Source organism: Labrus mixtus, chromosome 4 (genome assembly GCF_963584025.1).
Source record: "Labrus mixtus chromosome 4, fLabMix1.1, whole genome shotgun sequence".
Classification (NCBI taxonomy): domain Eukaryota; kingdom Metazoa; phylum Chordata; class Actinopteri; order Labriformes; family Labridae; genus Labrus; species Labrus mixtus.
The window spans coordinates 19,174,098-19,197,633 of record NC_083615.1 but is presented as its reverse complement, the minus strand read 5'-3'; the positions used below and the strand labels follow the sequence as shown (position 1 = coordinate 19,197,633).

The 23,536-nt window shown below is 47.1% G+C and overlaps 1 protein-coding gene across 1 annotated transcript in view; it reads right to left on the bottom strand.

Annotated features, from left to right (window-relative positions):
* Positions 1–9,802: 9,802 nt before the first annotated feature.
* The window catches only part of znf609a (zinc finger protein 609a), a 36,969-nt gene continuing 23,235 nt past the window's right edge, over positions 9,803–23,536 (bottom strand). The window contains exons 3-9 of the mRNA XM_061037050.1: positions 16,136–16,361; positions 15,560–15,647; positions 12,862–14,998; positions 12,106–12,511; positions 11,404–11,757; positions 11,101–11,179; positions 9,803–10,588 (exon numbers count right to left, since the gene is read on the bottom strand). Coding sequence (XP_060893033.1) covers positions 11,106–11,179; positions 11,404–11,757; positions 12,106–12,511; positions 12,862–14,998; positions 15,560–15,647; positions 16,136–16,361 — 3,285 coding nt within the window. The 3' untranslated portion in view covers positions 9,803–10,588; positions 11,101–11,105. The remainder of the gene's footprint in view (positions 10,589–11,100; positions 11,180–11,403; positions 11,758–12,105; positions 12,512–12,861; positions 14,999–15,559; positions 15,648–16,135; positions 16,362–23,536) is intronic.

The window sequence follows — 23,536 nt, the reverse complement described above, 5'->3', positions numbered from 1 at the left end:
TGGATGAAAACTCTCTCTAGAGTTGATGCTCACGCAGGTTGCCATGTTGTGGACAATGAAGCTTCAGTGTTTATCCAGCTCTGCATCGGTGTGTAAACCTTTCTGTGTTCTAACCTCTCTCCATTTTTCAAAAGCATCTCCAATATTCATCCTAGTTTGAGCACGTTTCTGCTCGTGGAGCTTATTAGAAACATGCAGAGGCTTTTTAGGTCGGGTACAATCACTTCTATCTGAACCACTTCTCTTGTCCGCTTCCATCACTGCAACACCTGTTGGTTTGACCTGATAACTGCTCTCATATCTGGCAAACCGAGGGGCGTCCAAAACGGCCGTGTGGGGGTGCCTTAAAACCGCCTACCTTCTCTGGTCCAAACAAATCCAGAGCATTCAGGACCAGAATCTAAAGTTAGAAGGAAGACATACTGACTGCTGCATTGTTGTCAGAGAAGCCAGCACTTCAACATACATGTTTCCTTAATGTCTGATCATATAGTAAGGTACCTTTATCATTTCAGTCTCTACACATCTTACTGGATGATCCTTTAAGCTTTTCTAAACTGTGACATGAAGTGTATTCATTGAATCGACTCCTGCAGCAGAGAGAGCGAGTATGTTCAGTATTTCAGTTTGGATGTTTTTACACAACATGAAGAATCATCTGTCGGCTGTGACGAGGTGATCAGCTCGGATTCTTCTTCCTGCAGAATCACACTCCTGTTTTCTGTCCTCTTTGTATCAGCGACGAGCTGCGGGCTCATTTCACGCTTCATAACAGGAACTGAAGCGTGTGAAAAACGACAGACGGGCTCAGCGTGTGTGTGTGTGTGTGTGTGTGTGTGTGTGACTCTAAACAAATCAGATGGTTTCTCATGAAGAACACAAACTCACCACCATGTGTGTATTAATGAGCCTCTAAAACATCAAACATTTATCTCTGAACAGGAGGAGATCCGAGGCTGTCGGGGCATTTCTGCAGCACGCTAAGGTGGAAGTGAAGCACAGTTGCCATGGCGACAGGCATGATCCTTCCTCCTCTAGCTGACAGCAGGTACCTCTCCTCCTCCTCCTCCTCATGGTTCTCATGGAGACGTGTCGGTTCCCTCTCGGAGGAGACTCTGCCTGCTGATTAAATCAGGAGGCTCCTCGGGGAGACTCGGCTGTTTGCTGTGATGTTAACACTTTACATCTGTGTGTGTGTGCGTGTGTGTGTGCGCGTGCGCGTGTGTGTTTAGACTCCCTGCCAACACACATCAGCTCGTTTAACTCAGAACACTGATCAGTAAAATGACGCTGGAAGTCGTCAGAGTGATAGAAAACGCCTCGTCTTGCTGCTCCAACCTTCAGAATGTGTTCAGAGTGATGACGCTTTGATCAGCGGAGGTGGAGCGTGCTTCAGCTCAGTTTGTGGAGCACAAGCCCGATGTGTGGAGGATGAGTGGAGGCCATATAGTCTTCAATACAGCCGCCTCGGGCTAGATTCTCTCCACCATTTCCTGCACGTACTCCTGACGCTCTCCTCTGATTGTTTCCTGTCTCCCCTAAGGTGTCCTATCACAATAAATGCTCCATGGTGCGGTGGTTAGCGCTGTCACGTCACAGAAAGCTTCCTCCCACAGTCCAAAGACATGCTCGTTCTGTTAATCGCTGGCTCTAAGTTTCCCGTCTTTGTGAATGTGAGTGTTTGAATCTTTAGCTGTGTCCCAGTTCAGGATCCACATCCTTCGGAGGTCACACCTGAAGACCGTTAACGCCACAGCATGAAGTCAGAGGTTCTCCCGTTTCAAAGGCTCCTTCAAATGTGTCCCTTCTGTCCCTGCAGAGGTGCAACCTTCAAGGTTGTAAAAAAAAGTCCATCCTCTCCGTCTGTTTCCTGCTCCACTTTTCAGAAAATGTGTGCTCAAACAGGCCGTTTGGAGATATTTCCCTTCATGACATCACAAAGGGCAGTAACCCCTCCCCCAGGTGGGTGACACTCCCACAGCTAGGTGTTTGTTCTGCCCTCTGAGTCTGCCTTCTCACCGTAAACAATAGGACATGGAGCGAGAAAGCCCGAGACACCCAAGCCCTTCCAGAGAGGGGGCGTGGTCAGACACAGCTCATTTACATTTAAAGGTACAGACACAGAAACAGCCTGTTCTGAGCAGGGCTGAAATAGAGGGGTTTATAGACATGATCAAATACAGGATCAGAGTGGATTTAGAACAAGTAACTTCATACACATATTTTGAGGAGCTCTGAGACTTATTTACACTGGTTGAAGAGGAGAATATGTGACCTTTAGCAAGCTTTATACAAGCAAACAACCAATCACCACAAATGTAGGTCTCTCTCTCTCTCCCTCTCTCTCTTTAACAGGATGTGATATTTGATGTTCTGGTGGTCGGCGTGGTTTTCTGGAGTTGAAACCAGTCGATTAGCCTTTTTCCTGACGGTCAGACTGTTTCCACCACAGCAACATCCTCCCCCATGAGATTCATGCAAATCATAAGTAAACGAGATGATCAGAGAACATGAGGCCTCGTGTTTCAGGAGAGAAGAAATGATTAAACACAAACAGATGAGGAAAGAAAGTCATTTAATACACATCATTCAGATTAGACTAAAGAAGCTTGATTTGAGTTTATGATGCTTTATACTTTTATTTAATGATGTTTACAACACTTTTACTTCTTTACTCAAATGTTGCTGATTAGTCTGGATATTTAAATCGGAGAGCATTGCACACATCAGGAGAATCTTAACAGATCTTCTTCTCTATAATCTCGAGCATGCTCACTCTACAACGACACTAATGGCCGTCACATCGTTATAAAGGTTCAGAGCAGGAGGGAAGATTTGAACTGTCAGATGCATTTCAGGTGTCCAGCACACCCGTGCAGGAAGTCTAAGTGACATCACCCGCCTGTTCCTGCAGGGGGCGCTGGAGTCCCATCGATGGCGGTCTCCAGGCTGGAAACGCTGTCTCAGTCTAACTTTCAGTCAACCTAACGACATGCTGAGAGCTGGAGCTGAGGCGGCTTTTAAGACTCCTGACAAACCGTTACACCGCGTCCACCTGTCAATCATGTTAGCTACACGCCTTATTGTGAATAACTCTTATCCTTCATCAAATCAAAACGGATGAGTCATCAAAACATTCACCCCCCGTACAGTGTGTGTCGATCGAGACATGAGCTAATCAGACCTATTTGTTTTTTTGAACCAGGCTGTAAACATGTTAATCTCTGCTGTAAAAACAGGCTTTTTAGAATGGGTGTGTATGTGACTTCCTGTGCTTCAGCAGCCAGCCTCTAGTGGACACTCGGGGAACTGCAGGATTTAACACCTAAGGTTGCCGGTTGTTATGTATTGCCGGCGGTCGCCATCACTACTGTCCTCCCTCGTCTCTCGTGGTCACTGTAGTCACCTCCTCCAGACTCTTAAACGACGTTATCGGCAAGATTTTAAATCCTAAATATCAAACATGTTTGATTTAAATCGAGGCGGCCCTGAAGCTCTCTGAGCAGATCGGGGAGGTTCAGATTGGATCTGCTCACACTACAAAATAATCCGGGAAGAGGATCAGAGCCGAGCAGCCTCGAGTCGGGAACCCTTACTCTTCATCTTTCTACACTCTTCGTCATAGAAAATGTGCAGACACATCAAAAAAACAGCGTGTAGGTCCATCTTTAAAAACATCTCAGTGAGATTTGAGCGTCAGTACTGAAGACACAAACATTTAAAAACACGCTCTGATAACAGTTTAAAAAGCTACAGCAGATAAAGACCTTGTGCTCTGAATGATTCTAGAGATGTTACAGGATGAAAAGTTTTTAACCAGAGTCCTAAACAGGGTGACAGTTTGTTAAAACCTCTGATAACTGAGCAGGACTCAGTGTGTGTGTGTTCTGGGAGGACGACGACTTACAGCTCGGCTCTCAAAGAGGCGTTTTGTTCGGCGGCTCCGGACCACCCTGCGACGGGGACGATGGCAAGGTCGAGCCAAAACAAGAGGTGATTCTGGGTATTCAGAGCTGCTGGAGCGGACGGAGGCCACACAGATGCAGCGCCGACAGAAGAGTCTTGTTTGAAGCAGAGAGAGCAGATTCTTAACCTCGACTCAGGACGAGTTTAACTTTGACTCGAGTTCTGAATTGAAACTGAGTCTTTCTCTTCTCAGACTCTCTGCCTGCCTCCCTACGTCTCTGATCGACTTTGAGGGTCGTTCTGCTGTTTTCAAACCTTGGTCCTTTATTAACGTCTCTTTGGAGTCTAAACTTCTAACAGGTTAAAAAAAAAGTCTTCAGCCTGCAGCAGTGAAACAGGCCGTAATGGCTGCAGCATTATCCTCAAATAATCAAAGTATGTCCAGTAAAATCAGCGATCATGGTTAGATCTAATCACGGTGTTTCCTCCTGTGAGGCTTTCCTTCCTGTCGCAGCTCAGACGGGGTCATCGTGCAGGCTGCAGGGTTGTCATTTCGCTCCTTCAATCCTCGAACATCTCGAGGTGGTGGATCAGTGATAGGGACGTCTTCCACTCCAAAATACTTATTTAATTTAATTATTTTATCTTTTCACAAAATCTGCAACTTCCAGTGTCTGATAGTCGACTTGTTACTGTAAGCATCTGTTTTATTTTGTATTAGACATAATGAGAGTTTGTCTTTAGAGCCTGACTGATTAATCGACCAGCCGATAATTTCCACCGATATCAGCGTATCCAGTGACGATCAGTATCAGCTGATTTTATATAATGATAGGGGAAACACTGGTCGGTATTACAGATTTATTCACCAGTCAAACAGCATTTCATTTGAGTTTCATCGTATTACACTACCCGTGTATCACCAGCAGAGGGCGCTATATGGACCGACCAAGTATATTTCATGGTCGCCCAAGTGAAAATGGGGGAGAGAGAGAGCGCGCGAGAGAGTATAGGCGCGTGCAAAGACCTCACTGAGTGCACAGACAGAGAGACAGAGAGAGAGAGAAAGAGAGAGAGAGAGAGAGAGAAAGAGAGATAGAGAAAGAGAGAGAGAGAGAGAGAGAGAGAGAGAGGGAGAGAGAGAGAGACAGACAGAGAGAGAGACAGAGAGACAGAGAGAGGGAGAGAGAGAGAAACAGAGAGAGAGAGAGAGAGAGACAGAGAGAGAGAGAGAGACAGAGAGAGACACACAGAGAGAGAGAGAGAGAGAGAGACAGAGAGAGAGAGAGAGAGAGAGAGAGAGACAGAGAGACAGAGAGAGGGAGAGAGAGAGAAACAGAGAGAGAGAGAGAAAGAGACAGAGAGAGAGAGAGACAGAGAGAGACAGAGAGAGAGAGACAGAGAGAGAGAGAGAGACAGAGAGAGACAGAGAGAGACAGAGAGAGAGAGAGAGAGACAGAGAGAGAAGGAGAGATGAGGTCCACTGTCCCTACATCCCTACACAGGTATCATTCTGTGGGAAACACTGGACCATCTTGTCTTCATTATAAATCCACAAACGTTTGATAACTGCATTTGTGTCAACACAATAAATGTGTATATTTATATTCATCTCTACAGATTGAAGATAAAACTAATAAAGATATCGGCCGATACACCGGCATCAGATTTAGTAAAATCCCTAATATCGGTATTGGTCCCAAAACTCCCACATCGGTCGGGCTCTTATTGTCATGTGGGTTATTGGACTCCTGATCCTGGACTGGAAACAAACGGACTGAAGACTCCCGGGACAAAGACCCGCAGAAATGTGTTTGTTGCATCAAACACGCATCCTGAAATAGCTCCACTACTCACACCTCAACGTGACCGCTTTGGACAGTATTGGGTTTGTTCTAAGAGTCACCTCGGCCATCATATACTCTTTATTAAAAACCATCTGGCTCTATCTGTGAGGCTGCAGTATTACATCATCACCACTCATCATCAGGTTTACTCCTCACCTCTGTCTCCTATTGGATATATTATTTTTAATAGTTTAATATAATTAGTTTAGTTAAATTTCCTGTGCAGAATAAAAATGATCACATGAAGCAAAACCTGCTGCGCGCACTGCAACACGTTTATACTACAGCAGCTATAAAAACCAGTCCTCCCAGTATAGTATTGATGCTACTACTACACTTGATGCGGTCGATTCATGCTGAGATGGCACGTGCTCATCCTACAGTAGGTCACACCTGCAGTGCTCCAGGTGTGGAGGGTACAGCATCTTATAAAGGGTTTAACATTTAAATAACAGGAGCATGTAAACGCACCATCTGAGACACCACCGCAGCATCACTGATGACATCAGCAGCGGGCCCTCCTTACACACATTTACAGGTTCACACACACACACACTCTCTGTTTTACCTGTGTGTGTCGTACACGTCTTCTCTCAAGTCCGCGGATACACCCGGGGTCCCCTTGTGTCCGGTTCGACCCTCCGTTAGTCCGCACGACACCTCCGACACTCCGGGCGGAGCGGAGCCGAGGCTGCAGCGAGTCAACTGGACCAGCTGCGTCAAGTACGCACTGTTTAATACACCCTGTACCGGAAGTGACCGGAAGAGGCTTTCAGAATAAAAGCACGGGGAGTTTTATTAATATGTCAATAAAAGACACAAGAGTACGATGATATATTAAGGACTTTAGAAAAAAAAAAGCCAAAAATTGTTTTTTTGCCCCGGTTACGGCCGCAACTTTCCCGTTGTTACGGTCTAAGTGAGGGACACGCCCCCTAAACACAGGATGATGATTTTTCAGAGATATTTATGATCCTTGGTCTTTGTCCCTGTCTGACCTGGCTGGTCTTGGTCTTTTCTCGGAGCTCTCTGGTCTCAGGTATGGTTTGGTCTCGGTTAGTGTGATCTTGACTACACTAGAAACACCAGCTGTTCAAGCAAATAGGAAGATTTAAATAATATTCTTTACTAGAGTGGCGACCTGAAGGATCTCCTGAGAACATGACAGACTTCGAGGAGAAGAAGAAATTTCTTCCTCTGTTTATTTCCTTTTTAAAAAGAGGAAGCCCTCATTCTGCTGTGAAACCTCACAGAAAGCAGCGGTGAGATGAGTGGAGTCATTGTGGTGAAGCTTGTTGTGTAACGTTGGCACCATCGTGGAGGCCGTTAGGGGTCGTGTGTGTGTGTGTGTGTGTGTGTGTGTGTGTGTGTGTGTGTGTGTGTGTGTGTGTGTGTGTGTGTGTGTGTGTGTGTGTGTGTGTGTGTGTGTGTGTGGTATCGGCGCTGTCACTACCTGGAGCTCGCATCAACACAGCCCGGGTCTGTTGACGGTGTGAAGGTGGAGAGACCCCGATAAATAACCCCAGGTGCATGAAACAAATAAACTGGCTCCGCCCCTCTTTACTTGAAGGTAGAGGAGAGACAGTCAGGGTCGTCACAATAGCTCCACCAGCAGGGGGGCCCTGAAGCAGCGGCCAAAAATGTGACATCAGACAGCACTCATTCTCGTTCCCCTGCTGGACCTTGGTTGGTTGATTTTTGCCTATAGGGCCCGACAGACTCTCGAATCGCATACTGTCACCTGTACACTGAATCTGATTGGCCGTCCTTGAAGGTGCGCAGGTAGGATAGGATAATACTTTATTGATCCCCAGAGGGGAAATTCGGGCTTTGCAGCAGCACAGACAAGTAAGCTCAGGTATGAACACCTGCTGAGTTGAATTTCTGAAGCTCTTCTTGGTTTAGATTCTTCTTTATGTTCAGACCTCCAAAGAACCAGGAGCCACAACGCCTTCTGTTCCCGTGATGTTTTTAAACCGTTTGATCCTCGAGTCAGCGGCGACCTCCGGGAGAAGAGCATTTAGTTTTGCTGCCCCCTGCAGGACACACAATGATTTACAACTAGAGTGCGTAGTGATCCAATCGTATATCGATATCAGGTCACATAATGACGTAATTTATGGATATCGGACTGACGGCGCTGATTGAAACAGCAGATCTCATTTCACTTTAAGACTTTCACTCGATCTTAAAAGAAAAACAACGCTACGACACCATCTGACAGTTTCTGAATTATAATCTGTGATCACGACTCTGCAGGTTTTCTGTGAACCAGCAGGCTCGTGCATGTTCGCCTCCACGAAACCATTCATGGTAACACACCTCTTTAAAAAACACGTGAACATATTTACCTCGGCGGAATAATACGAGAGCAAAGAAAAGAAGCTTTATAACAGAAATGGAAATGGATAAGGTTAAATAAAAAACGGTAATAAATAAATAAATAGATAAATGAATAAAATAAGGTTAGTAACTCTCGCGCTGTGAGCCAATGAAATTATAAGTCTTTTCACTGAGTCGAAGTTACTAACAAAAGAACAAATGCTGCAGGAGAGAAGGTGACAGGTCAGAGGAGAAAAGACGAAGATGAAGTTTGAGATTAAGCTCAGCGCAAAAAAAAGAAAACGCACCGCGGCACAAAAGCGAGAAGCATTTGCAGCTGGAAGATAACAGAATAATCCACAATTTCACCCAAGAACGGTGCATTTACAGCGTCATCGGGGTCACAACTCTCTCTGGGGAAAAAAATCAAACAGTGACGCTCTCACAAGAGAACAAGCTGGACCAAACAGATCAGTGCGCTCTTTTGAAAAGCCCTTACTTACCACAGTTCGCCAAATCATCTAATAAGGCAAAACGAGCCATGATGTTTCATTTCAAACTCCTGTCCCAGCTGTCTTTTTTTTTAAGGTTTTGGAACAAATTAAGGCAACACGTCTGTTTCAAACTTGACAAATCACTTATTTGGGTTTTTAATTGAAGAAAACTCGGAACATGCATCGACGTTGCGCACTGTTGATAAATGAGCCCACAGACCTGTTGGGGGTTCAGAACCTCGCTGAAGGAAACCTCAGCAGTGACCTGTCACCTCACCAGCTACCAGACCAATTTCAAGATTTAGGTACCTGGACTTGAACCCCCCCCCCCCCCCCCCGCCCCGTTCCCAACCTCAAGTCCAGGTGTACACACTCTGGATTCATTTGTTAATTTTAAATCTTTCTTAATTTGAGACTTAGAAGTAAGGTAAAGCTGAGTTCTGGATGTAACTTTTTATTTCTTCTTTCCTATATCATCAGGGTTTGTCTACTTGGTATTTCTTCTTCTGTGGTTTTATTTGCTGTGATAACCATCAACCTGTCTGACTGGAGACACAGATGTGACATCAAAATATTCAAATCAATCTTCGTCTGATTCTGCAGATTTTTATTTTAAGGGTTACTGTGTTAAAGGTTGGAAAGCTTTGGCGCCGCCTGGTGGATGTTTCGAGAACTCAGTCACCAAAAGATGGAAAAAAATGAAAAACTCAGCTTCCTCTTAGACATACACATCTGTCAGCTCCAGATACTTTCAATATTCAGATTAATACAAAACTAAATCCATTCATGAACTATGACGAGGATTAAATTAAACTTTACATTTTCTTAATTTATCAGCTGCAACATTAAAGTTATGTTCATTAAATATTATATATCAATGATACTAAACATATTAATCTGCATCTTCTCAGCGCACAAACGCTTCATGTAAGCGCCCTGAGTGCACAGCCAGCGCTTTTCTGCTCGGAAGAAACACAGGTGGACACGGGGCCTAAGCCTCTAACAGTGACTTGTAGCTCGTCTGTTGAGCCCCTAAAAACTACAAAAAAAAGGTTAAAGTTCAACAGGAAGTGGTTGAAGATTTGGAGAGCTAATGCGAGCTAAGGGTAAATTAAATCAGTTGTTTTGAGAGACGGTCTGATGTTCGTCAAGTTAGATGATAAAGTGTCAGATTTAAATCCCGGAAGAGAGCTCATCATCAGCAATCGTCAAATGAGCACGCAGAGGTCGGGCGCCGTTCCACCAGCTACAGGTTTAATATCAGATCAACAACAGTAGAAAAACAGAGGCAGAGGCTACCAGACAAAAAGAAGAGTAGGAAATCCAACAGCATCCAACAGGCTCTTTAAAATAATTCCTCTGTACAGTATTTACACACACACACACACACACACACACACACACACACACACAGAGCACAGTACAGCTACACACTGAGGAGGAGGAGTCTGAGGACGCCGCATCAGTCCAAACGCTGCCCTCTGATTGGTCCGTCCTCCTCCCTCCACAGTATTTGTGACTTCCTGTGAAGCTGAGGGACTTCCAGGTCAAAGAGTGACGACGTCCGCTGGGGTCAGAGACATCATAGGTCACTGTGGGCGGAGTCTTTGAGATGATGTCAGAGCTCCCACACCGCCTGGGACTGTCCAACCCCACTGCAGCTGCCGCTTCCGCATCCAAAACAACCGAGAAGCGGCATCTCATCGTGTCCCCGCCCACCAGGTCCTCTCTGCCGTCAGTCTGTGAGCACACACCTTTCACTGCCCGCCCACGTGAGCACCATGGTCCCCACCTGGATCATCAGAACCAGTGGAACCAGTAGGACCAGTAGACCGAGAGCCTTTAATCCTCCCGAGGTCTCAGCGGGTCCAGCGAGGGGGCGAAGCAGCCGGCCGGACGTCCAGGCAGAGAAATCAAACGTACACAAACACCATTGAACTGATGCTCAAACAGAAACGCTTCCTCATGTGATCCGGTCACATGACTCTGGAAGGCTGGAGGCCGACCAATCAGGTGTGCCTGCAGAGAGAGGAGAGGACGTGATTGGTCAGGAGGATCAGTTTAGAATCAACAAAGCTTCTCCTACGGTTGTCACATGACACTTTGATCACACTTGATGATTCTGGCAACAAATATACACATCATAGCAACCCAACATAATGGAACTCCCGCACACTGTCCAAACGTTTCTGCACCGTGAGCTTCTCTGCAGGAAACGGGAGCGGCTCTCACTTTTGACCTCAGAGGTTGATTTCACCTTTGACCTCAGAGAGTTTGAGTTTCATCACCCTACAGTTTCAAACACTGATATGAATGTAAACATTTCCATCGAGATTTCTTTATTTACTTCATTAAAGAATGACAGTTCTGAGGTGTGACCACCAGGTGGTGCTGCAGACTGAGACAGTGAGGATGGATTCTCTGCAGTAGACAGAAGAAGACTGTCACCGCTTCAGACGTTGTGTTTGTGTCCGAGGTAAGAAGATAGAGAATAAAGAATACAATGTGATGAAAAGGTGCGTTTGTCTTACCGTTCTCACCTCCGTGCGGGCGGGTACATGGACGGGGCGGACGCCTGCTGACTGGCGACGATGGCTGAGGAGGAGAGACCTGAGAATCACAGAGAGAGAGTGAGAAACTGGCCTCTTTAGATCCAACATGGCTGACACATGAATCACAGTCACAGATGAAAGGATGGGGTTTAAAAATAGTTAATAAATAAACTTGATGACTTCCTGAAGTAAACAAAGACTTGTCGACTCCTGATTGGCTGCGGCTGCTCCGAAGACTCTTTACAGTTTCTAAACGGACAGACAGACAGACGAGTGTCTCACCCGAGGCGTAGGACAGTTCGTACTGTCCCGACAGCAGCGGGTACCCCAGGTGATGATGGGAGGGCATGATTCGTTGTGAGGGGGACGAGCGCGGCCGGTCGCCCTCTCTCTCCCTGTCTCTCTCTCGCTCCCTATCGCGGTCCCGCTCTCTCTCGCGCTCGTGGGGGGGTTTGGATTCAGAGATGGACGGGGACTTGCTCTTGTACTGGCTGGCGTGCTGCTGCAGCAGGTCCAGGGCTTTGGCCTCACCCGGCGGCTTCACGTTGGGACTGGACCTGGAGGCCTTCTCCCCCTCCTCCCCCGCCACCTTCCCCCCGTACGAGGGGAAGGAGTAACCCGGAGGCAGGTACGATCCTGAGGACAGAGAAGAGAATGAACCTCTGTCTGTCTCATTCTTAAAAATACTTTTATATAGGCATAAACAAAGAACAGGACGTTAAACTTTGCTACATGAACAAGACATGACAGACATGCTAACAGTTTCCCCTTGATTCCAGTCTTTATGCTAAGCTAAGCTAAGTGTTTCCTGATTCCAGGTTAGACGTTTGGATTCAGCCAATTTCACTGAACCCTGAAATAGTCCCAGATTGCTCTTGTTTGTTTGTTTGTTTGTTTGTTGCTCCCTGGGTTATCTCTGGTAAAACAAAAGCTTGTTACACCTCCCCCCTCCTCACCTCCTCCCTCCCCCCTCCTTCTCCTTACCGGGGTAGTTCTGCATCATGACCGAGGGCATGCCTCTGTATCCTGGGTGGGTGGGCTCGTAGCCGTGGCTGTAGGCGTACGGTCCGTGCATGTAGGGCATGTAGCCCTGGTGCTGGGCCAGGGGCGAGGAGAACTGCATGTGTGGAGGCCGCGCCTCCTTCCCTCCCCCTCTGTGCTCCTCTGGAGGCATCTGAGTCCTGCTCTCCACCCCCTCCTTCACCTCCTCTTTCACCATGACCTCCTTCGGCCGCGGCCTCTCCTCCTTCCCCTTCCTGTCGCGCTCCCTCTCTCTCTCCCTCTCTCGCTCCCTTTCCCGCTCCTCCTTCCAGCGCTCCTCCTCCTGGGGTTTAGGAGCTTCAGAGTATTTGTTCGGGTAGACGTACGGCCACAAGCGAGAATCCGGCTCCTGAAGAATGAGAGAAAAGGATGAGAGTGAGGAGAGAAGACGGAGTTTGTATCCGAAGAGGATCTCTTTAAATAAAAACTACTAAGTCTAAAGTTTTGTAAGAGGCGTGTTGCTCCACCTGATCTGCAGATTTTAGAGTCTGCAGAGGGCTGAACCAGGTACACTACAGTGGATCTTATCATCATCACGCATCCTTCAACAATAAAAACTCCAGCATGTTTCAACAAAGTGCTGCAGAGAGCTTTTTCAAAAATGTATTTAAACTGTTTTGTTTCTGGTTTCGTTTCGACATAGCAGAAGAGAAATATTCAGCTGTATGAAGCGATCATCGTGTGTATACGTGCAGTTACCTGTCTGTACCACATGGCGGGCTCTGCACCTGCCGATCGACCTGACTCCGCCCCCGGCTTGGTCTCCTCTTTCCCATGATGCCCTGCTTCACTCAGCTTCATCTTCAGGCCCTCTGGCTGGGCGGCGGGGGCTTTGAGCTCCTCTCCCTTCGCCATGATGACGGATTTTGTTTGTTCTGAGGAAGGCGGGGGCTCTTTGGACTTCGTCGGGTTCAGCCCCCCCTTAGAGACGAGGTCAGTGAGGCTGGGCGCTCGGGACAAGGTGGGGGGAACAGATGCTTTCTGCTTCCACTCGTCCTTCCCGCTTGCCTCCCGCTCTTTGCCCTCCGCCTTCTTGTCAGCCTGTCGTTGGCGCTCCTCGTACTGCTGGCGGTAGGCGGGGTTTGAGGCGAGCAGGTGGGCGTGATAGGCCTGGTCTGGGGAGTATGAGTAGGGGGGGACGTAGTACTGGTTGTAGTACATGGGCTGGGTGTACATGTTGGACCGCTGCTGGATGACTGACGGCTGCTGAGGCCCCGGATCAATCTTCCTCTCCTCCTGAGGCTCCACCTTAAGTTTTGGCTCCTCCCCCACATCTGAGTCCTCCTCCTTCTTCACCTTCACCTGAGCCCCCTCAACGTGAGGCGTGGCTGCGGATGGTGCCCCCGGGCTGGGGTTGGGGTAGTTGGGGGAGTAGTACGAGTCGTAGTTTGGGTAGTACGGCGAGTCTTTGCTTGGGGCCTGAGGGGGGAACAGCGCCTTCTTGGCCCCCTCACGAGGCCCCTGATCAGGCTCTGTCTTCACCTTCACGCCCTCTGCCCTCCCCTCGCCGTCCTCACCTGCGTCTGAGATGTCGGAGTAAGCAGGACTGCTGGTTTTCACAGATGCGTTGTCCGCTCCATTTTGGTTGAGTTGGAGGGGGGGCCCGAGGCCGGGCTCGATCCTGCTGCCACTCCCAATGGAGGGGCTGGGGGCGTTGTCGGTGAAGCTGTACACTTTGTCGGCCTCGGCCTTGATGCTGGCGAGCCGGCTCTGATGAGCTTCTGAGGAGCCGTTCAGCATTGAATCCGCATCAGAGTACGGGCTCCTGCCCTCCTCCGGCCTGCCCCCCTTACCTGCTGCTTTCGGACTGTCCCCCTCCCTCCCCCCCTCCCTCTTCTTCTTGTCCTTCTTCTTCTTGTCCTTGGTGAGGGTGGGGCTGGAGGCGGGGTCAGCCAGCGGTGGGGGTTTGGGTTGGTTGTTTTTCATCTGAGGGCTCTTGGGGACAGACTGTACCACTGAGCCCAGAGCGGGGGAGGAGGCCTGCATGGCGTAGGGCGAGGGGGCTCCGGGGGCAACAGGGCGGGTCGGCTTTAAACCTTTCGGAGTCAGTTTATCAGGTTTCCCGCCGCCCGCCATCTTCTTGGCCTTCCTGTCATCCATCCCATCGTTGCTCGCCTCGTCTGTTAGACACGCCCCCTCCTCGCCGCCGTCTGTCACTTCAGGCTCCGCCTCTCCTGCCTTCTTCTTTCCTTTCAGCTTTCCTGGAGAGGGGGACGGGGCGTCAAAACCCCGTCCTTTAGGTGTGGTGGAGCGGGCGGGAGAAATAGCAGCACCGTTACAGGAAGCAGGGTCAGGGTGGAGGGCGGGGTCATCCCCATACTCGCTGTCGGCGTCCTGGTCCAAGCGGACGTCATGGTCGTTGTGGGCTCGGGCCTGGTGGTATTTGAGCCCGTTGATGTGCTTGTACTTTTTGTTGCAGTTGGGGTGGGGGCAGTCGATGAGCACTGGGGAGGGGCAGGTCCTGTCCAGCGGCGGGTGGGGGAGGGGCTCAGACTTCCCTACAGGTAGGGGGAGTGCGGCGCCGGTGGAGTTCGTTCTCATCCTCTTTGACGCCTTGGTGTCCTCGGAGCTGGAGGTGGGCTCCATGTCAGAGGCCGGTTTAGCCTTCCTCTTGGCAGAGGAGGGGCTTGCCTTGGCGTCCTCGACGCCTGTTGTCTGGCTTCCTCTCCGCCCTTTGCTGTTAGCAGCGGCGCCGCGCGTCTTGCTGCTTCCGCTTCCTTTGTTATCAGAGGAGTTGCTGTTGTCGTTCAGCGGCGTGTTGCTGCCGGGACGCATCCTCTTCCCTCGACCACGACCGCTCCGCATCTCCACGTCACTGGTGGGAGAATCGCAGAACCTGAAACACAGAAAGCAGCCATCAGAAGCAGGAAACAGGTACAGGAAGATTCTGGAACATCAAACCTTAGATCTTATTTTTGATTTTCAAATGGCTGCATCATGTTTTTAAAGGACTTGATACACCAAAAAAGCTGCCATAACATTAAACATGTTTGAATTTATCATCACGCCAAGACGAGAAAAAGACTTCAAACAGCTGGGATTCTGTTTTATGATGACCTCACAGCAAACGACAGAGATCACAGGAAAGAAAACCCAACTCTAGAAAAACTCTCATGATATTATTTCCGACTTTGGAAATGGTCGCTTGAAAAGTCATCAGGTGTACGGTGAGTCAGTCAGACGTCTGGACAGACTGAAATCCGTCTTTAGGACCTCTTCTTTCATTGGGTCATAACAGGTCATGATGTCACACAGTGAAGAAACCTGATATGTTCAGATTTCTTTCACTTGATGATCTTACTGAAAATGTCTTCATGTTGACATTAAACATCTCAGAATTAGATTCACTGCTGTAAACTGATGGATGTATAGATAGAAGTTTATCCAGAGTGTGTACCTTGGTGGCGCCCAGTCGTGTCTCGTGCAGTCCAGCAGGGTCCCAACATACGTTTTATTCCTCCAGGTGACGTTCACAACCAGCATGCCTACACACACACACACACACACACACACACACAAGTCAATAAACATTTACTGAACGCACACTGAAAGCCTGAATGTGCAGCGGGAAACAGACACTTGAGAAGTAGATGTTTCACAGTTTCAGACTAAATACAGCGAGCGGGTTTCTGAGGTCGAGTCTCATTAGTGGTTCAGTCTCAGTTTGACTAGTTTCAGACTTCAACCATGGCGCGCATTTTAGACAAACTTTGCTCTCACATAAACAGATCAAAGTGTCGGGCAGCAGGAAGAGCTCAGTGTGCAGCTGATGTGTGAACAGCTTCTTGCAGGAGAGAGAGAGAGAGAGAGAGAGCTGAAGTCTGGCAGCTCCTCCTCATCTCCTCAACGCTGTGTGTGTGTGTGTGTGTGTGTGTGTCATCAGCTCTGACCACGGTCTGAGTCTTCACACTGAAGGCTGTCCGTCAGACAGAAACACACGTGAACATGTCGGGTGTAACAGTTTTTATCTCACCGTCCTCGGTCTCCTGCCACACGATGCCCTCCAGGTTGACGCTGGTTCCGGGCTCACAGGGTCCCAGGCACTCCGGCTCTGTGGCCAGCGCGGCGTCCGCTGTGTTCACCGCTACTGAGCGTGTGCGGACCATGATCTGCTCACAGGGGGACGAGATGTCGCTGTTTGTGACCGGGGTGAGGAGGTGGAGAGGAGGAGGAGCAGGGGTGGAGACAGGAGACTCCATCTGGAGAGAGAGAGAGAGAGATGCCATGACTGTAGAAACTGTTCGATTTGAGTTTATTCATTTGCTGATTATTACAAAAAGTCCCTCAATTAGTCAAGTAGATCTTTGATGGTTCAAATGTGGATCAGGTCCTAAAGCCTTAGACCACATCCTGTGAGTTCTTGTTTAGTCCACATCTCAAAGACACTCAATAATCAGTCTCTGTTCAAGGAGGGAAAATGGGAAATCTTCTCTCCAGAGATGAACTGAGCGGGATAATTAGGGCCGATTTCGATATTGATGTCTGTTTCATGACTTCTTTTGGTGTCAGACTCCCACAATGCAACTTGTTCTCTGAATCCGTCGTTAGGTGTTCTAGATATCAGCATTAATTTGATTCAACACAACAGATAAACAACGGCTGCTGACGTCAGATCATACCACAATATTTACCGATGCCGATATCGTCTGATACAGATGTTAAACCGAAGCATCAGTGCATCCTTAGTTCACTCTTAATAAGCTGAAATCATCAATTTTAAAGAGTTAAAGTGATTAAAAAGTTGACAGCTTTGATTACTTGTTGCAGCTCTCAACTGTAAACCAACTAAAGCAGGAGGGAAGGTGTCAGCCCCCGGAGAGACACAGAAAACACGTTCTACTAAAGAGCTTAAAGATAAGAGAAAGACCTGCAGACGCTCTCGACGAGAGAACGAGCCACCGGCTGGCTCTGCAGCTGACTGGTTTACCGCCTGGTTAGGACGCTGTGACCATACAGACTCTCCTCTTGAGATAAAAAAAAAAACTAAAAACATGGCTGCCCAGAATGCTGGGAAACCCCCTGTGGAGGGGGGAGGGGTCTGTTTTACACCGCCTCTATTGGCTGCAGAGTTTTAACAAAACACACACAAACAGCTCTGGGAAACACCGACTTCCCCAGCGCTCCTCCCCCTCCTCTCCATTCAGAGAGAGGTATTCATTACAACAACAAGCCACATTCCTCTCAAGGTCACTCGCTTGCTCAGAGAGAGAGTGATTCCTGACTGTGATCATCAGAGACTCTCCCTTTGTTTGCAGAGAGCGGAGGTTTGTTCACAACTCAGGAGCACTTTAACTGATAGAAACAAGGTCTGTTCATTTCTCAGACCACTAAAAACATTGTCACGTTTCCCGGATCATGCCAGGACACACGTCCTGCGATGCACGCCATCAGGACTAAGAAAGGCTGGAATAATTTCAGATAATAGGAAACATCCAAGTTGCAGGGCCAGAGGTCCTAAACTGTCTGAATGAAATATGTTCAGGAGAGACTTTAACTTTTAGTTGAGCTCCATCAAGCAGACGTGACTGGCAGAGGACAAAAGGTAGAGAAACACAGAGCGCCAGGTCACCAAACATAATGAATCAAACTCTTCAGCACAAAAGTCTTTTGTGCCGTGTTTCATCTGGTAAAATCAATGATATACCATCACATACAACTGACACAGTTTTTTGCACTTTAGCTGGACTTTTCTCTTCGAGCGCCCTCGACAATTCCTCCTTGAAGTCGGGTGATTTTTGTTAAAACCAAGACTCTTATCTTCTGAGATTTTAAATATATTCATAACTATTTTTTTTAGCTAATCAGTCACTCCCTGTTAAGCACTAAATCTTTAACTCAGTAGAATGCCAAATGGAACAGCAAGAAATTCAGCCATTCTCACAGATGACTGGAGTAGATCCTTAAGTATGGAATAATTAAAACATAGACTTTGAATCATGAAGCCATCTGAAAACAGATTCTGAATCGAATCCAAATCGAATTGAGCCGTGATATACTGTGATGCACCTAATGGAACCCCTCTCTAGTTGGCACCAGGATTTCAAGTCTGCTAAATAAATTTCTAAATACTTTGGCCCACAATGACGGCCATAGACTGTCTGCAGCTCTGGTTAATGGTCCTGCTCTACTACCTGGATGTAAACGAGCACAGTGAACAGATAGCATCTTATAGTAGCAGAGCGGTTTGTCAATACTTAGATCTATAAAGTGGAGATAAAAGTTGTTTGTAGGAGCAATGAGTAACCACATTTAGCACAGGCGTTTGGACGTTAACTAGAGGTGGGCGATATGGGAAAAATATCATATCACGATTTTTTTTTTTGGCAAAATCCCAATCACAATTTAATCCCGATTTTTTTCATACTGATCTTTAGACTATTTTGCAAGTCACTGACCAGTTCAACCAAACTTATTTCCCTGTATAATGTTTTTAAATGCACAGAAACTGTGCAGACAAGTTTAATCTATTTGAAAAACATCTTTGTAGGAGGTCTGGAGGTCTCTCACCCAGAACATCTTTAGCAACAGAAATGTCTTTCCTTCAATTTGATCAATATTTATGCACAATTTGAAGGTTTTCCTCACCACTTTGAAATTATGATTTAGTTATGTGTCCTCTTTTTATGTTCATCAGGAACATTTTCACGCAGTGATGCATTCATTTAAAAACATGTAGACTTCAAGTGTTTCTGTTCTATTCAGCTCTGCAGAATTCATACAGCTGTAGCTTCATACAGGCTCTGCAGCATTTTTAACATCATTGGATGATTTATAACATCATTGGACTAACTTTAGTTTAGTTTATATATAATCAAACATAATACAGAGTGTGTTCATTCTGCAACACATGATCAAAGTAAGTTTTACTGACAGAAGAGTTTAATTCATAGAGGGGGGTTAGAGGGGGGGACATTGTTGATTGACAGACAGACAGTCACCATGGTTACTCACTCTCAGCTGCCTGCTGCACACAACGTGTAACGTCGTTTAGTGTAATCCCTATAAATTTGGTTATCACAACAGGTGAGCTTCGGGTGGAGAAGCTTGATAGTAACTTTTAAAAACTGAGAGAGAGCAGAAAACAGCGACAGCAACATTTTAAACACTGGGGTTATATCTCTCATCACTGACTGTCTGAGCTCTGCTCTGTCTGTCTTTCTGCAGACTGTTAACGTCTCTCCGGCTTGTTAAACGGTTTCGCTATCCGAGATGTAAACTTAACTGTGCAAACTATGCAGCGGGAAGCCCCAAGAGCTTTTTGACATATTTGGCATCAGCGCCAAGCACATTGCTGATGCTGTGCGTCAGACCTTTGCAAACTAAGGACTGCACACAGGATCCTCCGCTTCCTGCTCTGTTGCATTACAACCACTGTTGCTCACAGCGTGTCGGTTTGGAAAAATATCATAACAGTTGCATATAACCGGGATGGAGTTGTTTTGCGGACTTTAGGCTACTTTTAATTTTCGTTTTTGTTTTCAACGCTGCGGAGCAAAAGAGGGGGAGACGCGTCTGTGTCGGAGCATAAACTGCAGCATGATAGAATAAACACATGAGCCCGGTTCTACGATCTCCCTGCTTTGGCAGATCGTCAGCACGTTAAAATCCTTCACGATCTAATATCGTTATATCGCCCACCACTAACATTAGCCAGCAAGGAGGACGAAGGCTGGTGGTGATAGAGCTGCTCATCGCTTCTTATGTTGAGAGCTGACAACGTGGTGACCGACAGCAGTGTGAAAATGGTCTTCTTGTATCATAACAATGAGCTACCGCCGCCTGCTGGCATGGGGAGTTATTTCCTGTCACGCATGAGCAGATTGTACGTGGTGGTTGGCCGTCGGCTGTAGTCTTTGCGGTGTGTTCTAGTGCAACTTCTTGGCCAAGTGAAGCGACGCCACAGGCGGCCTTCGTCGCCACTAGTTCTTGGTATGCTTGGTATGTCAGGGCCTTAACAGTGATAAAGGCTTTCAGATGGTGATAAGAACCCTTGAAACTTCTCAAGACCATCAAACCACCAACCAACTTTGTGAAGGACCTTCCAAAACAACAACGTGATCCTCAGAGACTTTAGGAAACTCCTGAAGGATCACTTTCCCTCCTCCACTCACACAGGCCTCACTGCAGACACACACTCTGAGGACTGTTTGAAAGGAACAACAGGTTAGGATCCATTTCTCCAGGAGATGCCGAGACGATGAATTCATATCTGGAACGGAGGGGGAGGAAGAGAGACCGGGAGGGAACTCTGCTTGGAGGACGGCCAGGAGTCAAACTCCGAGAACGAGTGTGACGTCTGAGAGAAGACGAATGGAATTCAAGACTAATTCAAACCCAAATTTAACAATGTGGGAGAAACAAAAGCTTCCAAATCAGTGAGGTGTCCTCAACTTAAACAGTTTCATATACTTTCAGTTTTTCTCTGAGTGCTTGTCCCCTCACGCTGAGGAAAACATGAGTACAGCTGTCGTAGGATTCACGTGACCTTTTCTGTTTAACTCACTTCCAGGAACATCAGGCCGCAGAGCAGAGGGGTCAAAGGCGCGTTAGCTTCTCCAGATATTTCACTTCCATTTACTTTCTCAACGAATGCACAGCCTCCTGCTCCTGTTTCCCAGAAAGCCCCAGGAGAGAGAGTGTGCTCTGCTCTATGCTGCAGGAGGAGAGTTAGCTAAAGCAGCAGCCACGTCTTCACAGAGAAGAATTCACAGGACGCAGACGCTTTCTGACGGTCGCTTATAAGAGATGCTCTGATACAACTTTAAGTCCCACAGGGATAGTCTCCTGCTGTGAGGTGCATGTGTGAACAAACACATCAGGAGGATTATAGGGGCAGTAATCCTGAAATTCTCCAGACATTATTTAGGGGTGCGTATTAGAAAGGCAGTAATCATGTCGCTGGTGTGTGCTCTGTGAAAAGTTTTTAGCTTTAGGCCGTTAGCATTGCACTGTTTTGTACTGCCACAGCTCCAGGTATCTGTGATGAAGCTCATCACTGTTACCTCCATTAACTCTGCTGATCAATGTTCTCGTACATTCAGACAGAGCGTGCACAGTTAAATATTGACTTGATGTCAAACTGAACCGTGGTTCCATAAATGTTTCAAACTATTACTGAGAAGCAGACAAAGTTTCCTGCTTTCTTTAGTTACATCTGTCTTCTTTGTTTGTTTAAACACATCATGCTACCACCTATCACTCCAAACATTAGCTTAACAGAAATAAAGAATATTTATAGAATTTGTTGGCGTATCACCCTTCAAATACATCCAAACTGTTCAGCTCTTGTTGGTAGCTTCCTCCATGCTACGTTGGCTTCTCCAAGCCAAATGCACAGGGCTTTAAAAAATGCCATTTTTGGCAAGCTTAAAAAAGACAAGAGGTTGACATACACTGATCAGATAGACGAGTTCATCCACAGTGAAAAGGTAATGATAGCTGACGACGTGTCCTGTCAAACAAACCCTGACGCTGTGATGTCAAACGTTAAGTGTCCCGTAAAGATCCCTTTCCCGCCTCAGTCTGTGAAAGCTGTCTGGTCTGTTTTTAAACTGTTTCACAGGAAGAGAACTCTTCACTTCTTTTCCACAGGCTTCCCTCTGTGTTTCTCTCTGAGCTCTGGGCCTCCAGGTGTCGTCTCATTCCGTCTCCTCTGTCGAGATAAACTCGCAGTGTCGAGCGCTGTACACTGAGAGTTTATATCTCCAGATTAAAACCAGCAGTTTGGCCTGTTTCAAATTAAGATGATTCAACGCCTCGCCTCAATTATTGTTCACAGAGAGAAAACACATACCATTAAAGACATTCAGAATCCCTCAGCCTGTTTAGAGATGCAGTAAACAGCTTTTTTTTAATCCCCCTGAAACAGCCTGTTTTATATTGATATAAGAAACGAGTTAAACTCCAAGTCAACATCCTGAACAGATTGTTTTATATTCCAATAAAATCAGGCCGACCTCTCAATGATCAACCTATTCATGCTAGGGATGTCCCGATCCCGATCTCATGTATTGGATCAGAGCCGATTTGGGCATTTATTAACTGATCGGTGATCGGGAATTTGAGGCCGATCAGCTCACCCTGATCGTTTATGCCAGCTGACGTAAACTGAGCACAATTTGCGGCAGGCCGCAAACGCGCGAGTGACGTAGTAGTATCAACACCACACATGTATCAACACCGTGGCTAAAATGTCAGTGTGGAAGTATTTTAAAATAGAGAGTGAAACAAGTCAAACAGCCACTTGCAACATCTGCAATACCATCGTTTCGCGAGGTGGTAGCACTAGAGCTGCGTTTAATACCACCAATTTGATAAGACATTTAAAAACCAAACATGCTACGGAATATAGCGAGTTCGCTAATGCAACAGAGCAAAATGCTGCTGCACCGAAGCAACAAACTCTGGACTTTAAAACGAAGGATAAATATCCTTGAGGGAGCGAAAAGGCCAAAAGGATTACAGAGAAGGTGGTTGAATTCATTGCTTTGGACAATCAGCCCATCTCCGTGGTAGAGATTGCAGGTTTTAATCGTCTTTTGGCGCTTTTGAATCCATGCTATGCCCTGCCGTCTCGTCACTTTCTGACACTGCTTTACCGGAGCTGTACAACAAAGTTTGTGACAACATACTAGGGGATTTAAAACATGATATGACTGTTGTTAGCTTCACGACAGACATTTGGAGCTCTGACATTTGTCCCATGTCATTGCTGAGCCTCACTGCCCACTGGTTAACTTCCTCCACTTTCGAGCTTAAGCGTGCAGTGTTGCATGGACACCAGTTTCACAGGTCTCATACAGCAGATGTAAAACAGGCTATCGAAGAGATGCTGAATAAGTGGGAAAAAAACAATTAACAAGTACATGTAATTTTGCGTGACAAGGAATATGAAAAAGGCAATGATGATATGGGGGTACCGAGCGTAGGCTGCACTGCTCACTCACTTCAGCTGGCTGTACATGAGGGTCTGCTGTCACAGCCCAGCATCACAGACTTACTTGCTAATGCAAGAAAGATAGTTGGTCATTTCAAGCACTCACCACAGGCCTACTCACGACTGGAAGATATCCAGAATACTATGACTATACCAGTCAGGCGCCTTCAGCAAGATGTGCAAGTAAGATGGAATAGCACTCTATATATGATAAAGAGTCTCCTGGACCAAAAGTGTGCCCTGAGTGTCTATGCTGCAGACCACAACCTCCCAGCTCCCAACCTCACAGAGCAAACCATCCCCCGATCAGGGCAAACGCTGCACGATTTCCCTCACTGGCTGCTATTGCAGTTAGGTTTCTCTGTGCCCCATGCACCAGTGTGGACAGTGAGAGACTCTTTAGTGCTGTCTCCAACATCATTGATGAGAAGAGGAACC